General features: G+C 35.1%; 1 protein-coding gene across 1 annotated transcript; it reads left to right on the plus strand.

Moving 5' to 3' along the window:
- Positions 1-268: 268 nt before the first annotated feature.
- Positions 269-1,522, plus strand: LOC106626789 (uncharacterized). The gene has a single exon (XM_014246621.3). It carries the CDS (start codon positions 463-465, stop codon positions 1,204-1,206), a length of 744 nt encoding a protein of 247 aa, XP_014102096.1. The 5' UTR covers positions 269-462; the 3' UTR covers positions 1,207-1,522.
- The last annotated feature ends 7,791 nt before the right edge of the window (positions 1,523-9,313 follow it).

Raw genomic sequence — 9,313 nt, forward strand, 5'->3', positions numbered from 1 at the left:
TGTAAAAGGATCGAAAATGTGAATACTCTAGCAGATCTATAGATATTATGTATTTTTTATGTGAAAGAGTTGAGTAAAAAAGTTGCCGTAAGTTGTGTCTGCGCAATGAAATTAGACTAACTGAATCTTCTCTGAAATCTTATTGCTAAACTTTCTAATTTCTAATAATGAAGAATTTGAAAACAGATTCAGATAAACACCCTGCTTCAACATACATATATTCTTGAGGTGAATTTATATGAACATATTGGAATATTGAGAATCAGACTACATCAGACTTCAAATTATTGCTTTTATTTACTTTTAATAAAATATTCAATAAAAAAAACGGAACGGAAAAATAACAAAATTTTCATATGCGAAGCATATTCTGCACAGATTTTAAACCCAAATTCGGAGGAAACTGCTTTCAAACGCAAGAAGAATTGCGAATTCTGCTAAACTGCAAATCGTTTCAGCGTAATGTCGTTTCTCAAAAGGCTAGCCAAAACTCTTATGGCAACGGTTCGAAGCAAAAATGTAACCAACGAGATAACAAATACCTTCTTCGACATCGTGCGTGGCGAATCGAATAAGGTGCAAGCCAAAGAATCAAAATGTCCGCCACAGAGAGAGCCATACCGCAAACGGAATACGAAAGCTATATATTATCGCACAAACTGCGCGAAGCCGTATCCCATTTGCGGTGTGAAGATGATGTCATTGAAATCTTGTAGACCGCAACGCACGTGGGCCTTAGATGTGGAAAAGTGTTGTACCGCGCTCTGCAAGTGGGCTCATCCGCGTTTCGATGATCTCTACTACATGCCGGGCGATAATTTGAATAAGAAATATCAACGCACATGGGCCGAATGTACGAGGTTTCGTGTGGCGCCAAAGGCGATATGTTGCCACCAGCAAACTAAATATAAGCCGCCAAAGCGTCGGAAACCACGTCGAGCTATTCCGCTATGTGACGATATGCAGACATGCCGTTTAACACTGATCTGCCGCAATCATTTGTCGAAACGTTGTCCAAAGCTCGTTTGGCCCGGCTGTAAGCCCGCGCGCGAACCACCAGACTGTCATCTCAAGAGAATTGATTGTGGACCCAGAAAATGCACACCTTACCCGAGTTTCTCGGACTGCTTGAAAGATAAAGTGACAGCGTTGAAGCCGGTTGAATGTAATTGTCTTCGGATAGAAGCGAGATGCTGGCGTCACTAAGTAATTTACTAACAGTGAATTGTATTGTGGATGCTTTAGCGCTTTCGCAACTTTTACAGTTGTTGTCAACAGTAATTTGCGCTGCAATCAAAGTTTGAACACAATTTTCGTCAAATGTATGTATACAGTTTGGCTGAGAAATTCGCCAGTTATTGCTTTTTAAAAAACCATTGATGATTTCATAACCATTTCATCTATGGTGTTTCAAAAACTAGTGACTGCCGCAGTTTGAAACTCTGTATTAATACGGGACGAAAAATTCTATGTTGAAAATTTAAAATGTCTTTTGTAAAGTAAATCTGTAATAGTCGCTTAATTAACTGTATAAAAATTGTAAAAAGTTTAACGAAAAATGTAAAAAAACTGTAAGTAAATGTATTGTATTGTTAAGCACACGGAGTTGTGGTGCAGCATCTCGCAATCAGATGACTACACAAGCTGTCGAAGCCCTCTTTATGAACTATTTCTTCCAACGACTAAATCGACAAGAAGTAAAAGCTACGAAGTCGAGTGTAAAATGCTTGTTTTTGAAATGCTGTACTGAAGGCTAAAAACACACTTGATAAATTAGCTACTCAAGTGTTTAGAATTCCCATACCATTTCCTTCAACAACCCTGCCTTGGAAACTGTTCTTCCATTTTTTCGTAAAAAACTTAAAATAGTGACCTTTACAGTAGATAGCTCAAACAGTTCATGGAATCAAACATATAAAAGAGCCAAATTTTATTTTTTAGAAACACATGCTTACAGGTTTTTTTTATATATTTTTTTTTTGATGCTTAATCCACATAAAAGTGTCGGCTGAGGTGCCAGCATAAACATAAACCAAACCGACTTATTCTATGTAAACACACAGCAACGAGGCAACTCAATTAGTTGCACGAAAATCAAATTTTCAAACCACAAATTAGCCACAACGAGCCAAAAATAAATCGAAGAAGAAAAGAAAGAAAAATTGAGCTGATCATAAATGCAACAACACCTTGAACTTGGCAACGCGCGCGGTAAAAAGAGCAACATAAACCATGTTGTTGTACATAGAACATGATATTAAACTCTATGCAGTGGCTATGGAAGCGGTGTATGTTGTAATTTTTCAAGATTAAACCGCAAAATCGAAAAGCAGAAGGCAAAGAAATCACTGATCGAAAGAAAAAACTAAACAACGGCGTGGCATAAAAAACCTGCAATATAAAGTTATGAGCGGAAGCGTTACACCGCAGCAGAAGTAAATATGTGGAAAAATTGTACGTTTTTGAATTTTTTTGGAATTTTAAAAAACATGATTTTCACCTAATTATAAGATGTTTTTGCTTGCATTAGGGGACCAGATATTGACCGTGCTGAAACGAATTCCAGCGCTCACATAAATACTAAAGCTCATTACATATCTACTACTTGTATAGCTATAGTATAGTATAGCTGACTTGCAAGCACTTATAACAGTAATATTTTGAGGTTAGATTGAATTGAAAAATAGGTTCGTGGCAAGTTGAGGAGCTTATTTCAAAACTGTGCCTAGTTATAAACTGCTTAAAACTTATATTGAATATATGCTGTACTATGTGCACTCATGTATCGACACATATGTTAGAAAAATATTAAACACCAAGTTTTGGCTGTAGTTGAATTAAGCAATTTGTAGAAATTAAGAAGTTAATTATTATATTATGCGCGGTTAAAGTAACAAAAGTGGTAACAATCATTATATATCTATGCGTAACCAATAAATTGGAATGTGTTTACAAACAGGGTGCGCGCGTAAACGCTGATGTGTACATGTACAGCTGGTAAAGAAAATGTTAGTTGAATATTTTCTAATGAAAATATGGCCAAATTTCTTAAAAGTTGACTAATTCGTAGACTAAATTTGAACAAAATATGAAAGTTCTTCAATCTATAGCAATTAATCATTCTACTACTATTTTCAGAAGTATTCAAAGCCGGAAAAATATTTTCAAATCAATATATATTCGTATAAAAATATGTATACGCTTTCAGAAATTGATGGACTGATTGTTGTTACATTCATTAAAGCATATATAAAGCCCCTTAGAATGGCATTATGACACTAAATTTTCTTCTGAAAATAAGAAATTAAAAACACCCATACATGAATGTTAATATTTATTAAATATATTTTCCATAGATCTGTGTAAAAAACTCTCGCATACCCTGTATATGAATATCAACATATGTACTTCACGCGTAATTTGCGGCTCATTAGCGGTATTAAGAACTGCTTAAGGCTTAAAAAGCAACTAAGAAAACGGCTATTTAAGTTTTGAAGTGAGTTTTTCCTAAAGTATAGTAGATATAGCCATTAGTTACACTTGTAAGCATGTAATTGGTTTTACATACAATACATAAATTAATGCTTATAAGCCTATACTTATACATACATAATATCTGCTCACAGCTGATATGTAGCCGCAAAGGGCCATTCTATCTATTGAATATGTGTTTTTTTTTCTGTGATTTATAATTAACGCAGAATTTCAAGGCTTGCTGTGGTAATGAAGTGATTCAATAGTTAAATAGTTGTATATCGAATTCTCGAAAGAGCGCTTTGCACTTATCAACGCTAGCTTATACTTGGTCATTTAAAGCTAAGATCGATACAGCGTGGATTATTAACTAAAAAAAATGATACCTTATGTATGTTGAAAGAACCGGGCACCAGCGTGGAAGTACTAAAAAATGTACTACATATGAAAAACTTGGTTAAAATACCATTAGAGGTAAATGTATTGAAGACTGTATGATATTTTGAAACTGTAATCACAAAAACTCCTACAAAGCCATGGGTTGAAGCTAACATTGAAACCAATTAAAAAAGTTATATATATTAAAATATACTGTGGGGTTTGCTAAAAACCTCTAAGAAATTAAATTTTGTGCTAAACAATATTTATTTAAAGCAAAAAAATATGCACAGTATACATATATTTTTTAAGCTCAACACACAAGACAAATATTTTTGTATGTGCCACTCACATAACTTTACTGATGGCTTTTACAATCATGCCACATATTCCTCTAAGTATGCAGATATTTCATTAGAATAGTTCTACTTTCCCTACTGTCTTCGTACAAAAGAAATTGCGCAATAAAAAATATAATTCTTTGAATAAGTGAATCTGTGAAAGCCATAAAAATTAAAGTATAGAAGAAATTAAGTATAAAAAAGTATAATAAGCTTTAACTTAAAAAAATTCCAAAGCATGCGCTAACGTAATTCTAAACGATTAATTCAAGTTTTACAGACACACATGCATTTGCCTACATATGTGTATATACAAATATAACAACAAACACTGCTTTAAGCGCGCTTTGAAAAACGAATTAGAAACTATATACAATTCATATAAATCAAAGCAATTTGAACTGGGTCAGCAGTATTTAACTACAAAAGAGATTTACGAGCGGAATATGCATACACACATGCAAACACACATACCTATACGGTATTAAGTAGCCGATCACATGTAAGGCTGTGAATATGTGAGAGTGTTTTTGGCTATTACTAAGCTGAGAATGCAATATAACAACAAATAAATACGCATAAGAGTCGGTAGATCAAAATGAAGGCGCAGAAAGCGCAGCTGGTGAATTTGGTGAACAATATATAATATCTACAATACATACACACACATAGATGTGTGCGTGGCACGTAAGCAATTTGATAGTAAGGCAAATGGGCAAGCGCCAAAAGAAACGCATAAGATCACGGCAGCAATAACTCATAGTAAAAAGGCAAATAGAAGGTGAGGAAACAGCACACACACACTAACGCGCACATACAGCTCAGTTGCTATGCATATGTTACTTTGCAACAAAACCAGTTTGAAGGTGAGAAAAGCAAAAAGAAAACGCGGACAATATAAATCGCTGTGTATGCGTATGTATATACATATATATGCATATGTTTGAGCGTATGTTTCTGGCTACCCACTACTCCACTGGCATCTCAACTCGCACTAATTTCGTTTGCACCGTTTTCCATTGCCTCTATTACAACGCGTTTTTGTGCTAGCAAACAAATTTCAAAATACGCTATATAAATATATATATATATATATATATATATATGTAAAGATATATGTGTGTAACACGCTGACCGCGACTGGCGCAATTTTACTTGAATTTAGCTCAGCTTACAGCAGCCAACAAGTTATTGAGGCACAATACGCGGCGTGCCACACTTTGTAGCGACGCGTGTGAAACGATCGGTCAACACCTATGACTACATGTGTAGATATGTACGTTTAGGTGAATATAAGCGCACTCACACACTCACACACATATTCATCTAAAAGTATAAGATTTGCATGCACAAACACACAACGCACACATAAATATAAATATATATACATATGTGAATTACAACTTGTCTGCCAGTCCAACATGGAATTGAACTCAGCAACAGCAACAACGCCAACAATAACCGTAATACAGTTCTCTATGTATAGCTAAAATCTCAGCGCTAATAAAAATCGTAAAAAGTAAGGCGTAGCAAACAGGTCAGTCGGCACGCCACAATTTGACGGTGGCAACAATGGAGCGAAAAGAGAACAGCAACAACAACAATGACCAACTCACCTGTGGCATACCTGTTCGGCACTGCATACATAGTAGTATGTAAGTGTGCTTGAAAATATATTAGCTCCATGATTGAATTGCTGTTCGTGTTCGCTAAGCGCTGTTTGAAATATCGAGCCGCTATCGAGTAGCTGCCACAAATTATTGCGTCTCAGCGGACCAGTTATGCGTAGCAAATGCATTAAGTGAAAATGCGGTTTAGTGCATTTAGAATTTCTTAATTTACTCAGGCAAGAAATTAAAAACATAAGTTAGTATATTTTAGTACTCTACATCACTATTAGATCGGCTTTGGAGAATATTCAAAAAAGCGTTGAAAACATGTTTAGTGCTTTATTATACTGGGCTATGAGTTCCCTTATTGCAGTTTGTTATCGAAGCAAGCTTAGAAGAAAACCCACAGACCGATAACCAATTGTCGAAAAAAAAAAGATTTTGGAATGTCCTCATTGTCTGAGTACGAAACCACTTGTTTAGCAGATTTGACACATTGCTCCTTTGTTGCACATCTTCAAAAATACGATAATTTTAACAAATGCGGAAATATTATAGAAATCGTCGAACAACAGTAAATTCGTTGGGCTCATAAGGTCTAATTTTTTGTCAGATAACCACTAATGTCCATCGCTGCTGCTCCAAATTGTCTCCTGGTGTAGCAAAAGCTTCCTAAAGAGGAAAAACATTATCTGTTAGCCAAATCGATTTTACCAAAAATTGTTTTCCACGAATGATGCAATGGAAAAGACTGCGACAAAGCTTTCGGTGGATATTGAGTGCTTCCTTAATCTAAAAGTATTCTTATATGGTATATTTCTCTTAGAAATTGTCGGCCGCTTATTACAATACTAAGAACAAGAAACATTTCAAGCTCAATTTTAATAAAAAATCATACTAGAGATAAAATTTTGTGATTATTATTTCCTATATATTAAGTAATTTCTTGTTTCTATATTTCTGTATCACCTCATGTCCGGCTGCAATGACTTAATATTAGTAAGAGCTTGTGATTTCAATTATCATCTCTCGCCCAACCTTAGTGTAGGCTAGTCAAATTTAAACAAAGCTACGTCTAACTTTGCTATTTCCTGTCAGTTCTCAAAAACGCACAAATACTTTTACACAACTCAACTCAATTACGCTTTATTTGAGCGCAAAATTAGTTTCAATAAATCTATGAAAATTAGCACTTACCCAGCAACAGCGGCCAATGCCCTGATTGAGCGACAAAATAAATAACAGAGCATAACCAAGAAAAGCCATATACATATCTGTGCTGCAGCAGTGGCACCTGTGATGGCTCCAAATAATTACTGTTTACATAAAAAATCTGTCACAACAACGTTTGTGGCACGTCCAAACTACAAATAGCGGCGTGACATAATTATCAAGTGTAGCATGCCACAATGGGCAGAGAAAAATTTGTATTTCAATCAAGCGCACAACCAAATTCAATATTTGTGGAATACGTTAGCGACAAGTAGTGTGCGCACAAACACAAATACACACACATACACACATAGTTATGTATGTTAGTTATATGTAGAAAGGTGGCAATTGCTTATTGCGCTTCAATGGGAAGGCCAGCATGCTAGTAAATGTGTGTTTACATGTTCTTTTGAGCATTTTTATTAACAAATTATAACTACAAGCGACTAACTGACTTACTGACTTACGCACACACACACACACACACTTGACTACATTTGCGCCAATCAATTCCCACTTGGTCGATAGAGTCATCAACTTTTCCATTTGTTTATGCTCATTTACGCGCACCACTGCATTGCAGCTTTGCTTTTGGTCTTATTACCGCCCGCTTGTTCGCCGGCCTGTCTCTCCTACGTGATGGCAACTGTCACTGTCGCTTCGCACCGATTTGTTCTGGATTTTCACTGCGTTTATGTACTTTTCAATTTACGCTCTTAATTTATGCATATATATATGTGTGTGTGTGTGTGATACATATAATATATATGTGTGTGTGTGTGCTCGTGGCTTAGTTATAATTTTATTTCGGTTAGCACACAATTCTATGTAATATTTCTAATTTACATAGCATAGTAAATTTCATTCGTAAATATTTGACAACACTGCGCTGCGACTGCTGGTGAGGTAAATTTTCAAATTAAGTGTTCATAATTAAATTTGTTATTTATTGTTTATTAAAGCTGTTGTTGGTGCTGTTGGAAAGTTTCGAATTGTTATGTATTTTAATAATATTATTAAATCTTAATAAAGCCGTATGATAATAATAATATTTTTTTTTGGTTTTTTGTTGCTGTTTACATAGTAAATGAGTTTCCCATGCATTGGAACTTACACACATGAAGCTGCGTAGCCGCTTAACTGGGTCATTGAAAATTGAACAGTACAAAAAATCATAACACCACTGAAGTTTATAGCTTTAAAATTGTATTTTTCGCCGCAAAAATCAATATTTTCATTCTTAGCAGATGATACGAAGCTTTCCTCCATATTCTCTCCAAGTTAGTCTGATTTTGAAAATAACAACGCCACAGTTGGCATTTTTTGTACACCGACGGTGTTACGCATTATAATTCATGAACTTTTTGCAGACTTTTCTAGAGCCGTTTCCTCTCTTCTATCTACATATGAGGAGATTAACCTAACCTCAAATATTTAAGATTACAGAGCAAACATTATATGAACCGTGATAAAAAATTTGAGTTCATGGAAAAATTATCAACCTGACATAAATATTTCAATATCAATTGTTGTTGCCTCAAACGCACTGTTAAGGTCAAAGCCTTCACGAAGCAATTATCATATGTATGTATCAGTTGGTAAAGCTTGGCCAAAGCTTTAACTTCAATCGCCTGTAGAGCTTTAAGCATAAGAAAAAAGTGTTTGGAAGTTAGAGCACTTTGTTTCACATAGAAATATATAGTCCTAACAAGAACAAATGTTAACTTCGTTTGCTTGGAAGCTAGAATAGTTTTCAAATGTTGCAACGTTGTATTGGAAAATAATCCATACCACATTTCGTGAAGATACTAGAGTGGTCCGATATCGGCGATAACTCAAAAGCTGAGGTACCAGTTGGCGTATATACAAACGAGCGAACGGACAGACAGACAGGCATAAATAAATTGACTCAGCTCGTCCTGCTGATGATTTACGATTTATATATATATTTTATAGGGTATCCGCCGTTTCATTTTGGGTGTTACAAACATCATGACAAACTTAATTAATTCTGTCCAAAGTATAGAAAAAGCGTCGCTTCCGAGCATATGTTTTCGCCGAGTTTTTGTACTGGATTACTCTAGAAATAGTTCTCACTCACCGATCTCAAAGAATCTGAAATTATTTTGATATTTTGGATATAATTTCAGACTATTTCTGGTCCAACTGTAGTTTCCGCGATAATATAATCTCATCGCTCAGAACTAGATGGACAGAGTTGACAGTTGTACTATATACACATACGCGATTACGATTATGCTATTTGAGTATAAGTATACGTACATATATGAGATGGAG

The sequence above is a fragment of the Bactrocera oleae genome, chromosome 4 (assembly GCF_042242935.1).
Source record: "Bactrocera oleae isolate idBacOlea1 chromosome 4, idBacOlea1, whole genome shotgun sequence".
Taxonomy (NCBI): domain Eukaryota; kingdom Metazoa; phylum Arthropoda; class Insecta; order Diptera; family Tephritidae; genus Bactrocera; species Bactrocera oleae.

Excerpts from the sequence above, each read along its gene's own strand:
- LOC106626789 (XM_014246621.3), top strand. The coding sequence starts at position 463 with ATGTCGTTTCTCAAAAGGCTAGCCAAAACTCTTATGGCAACGGTTCGA.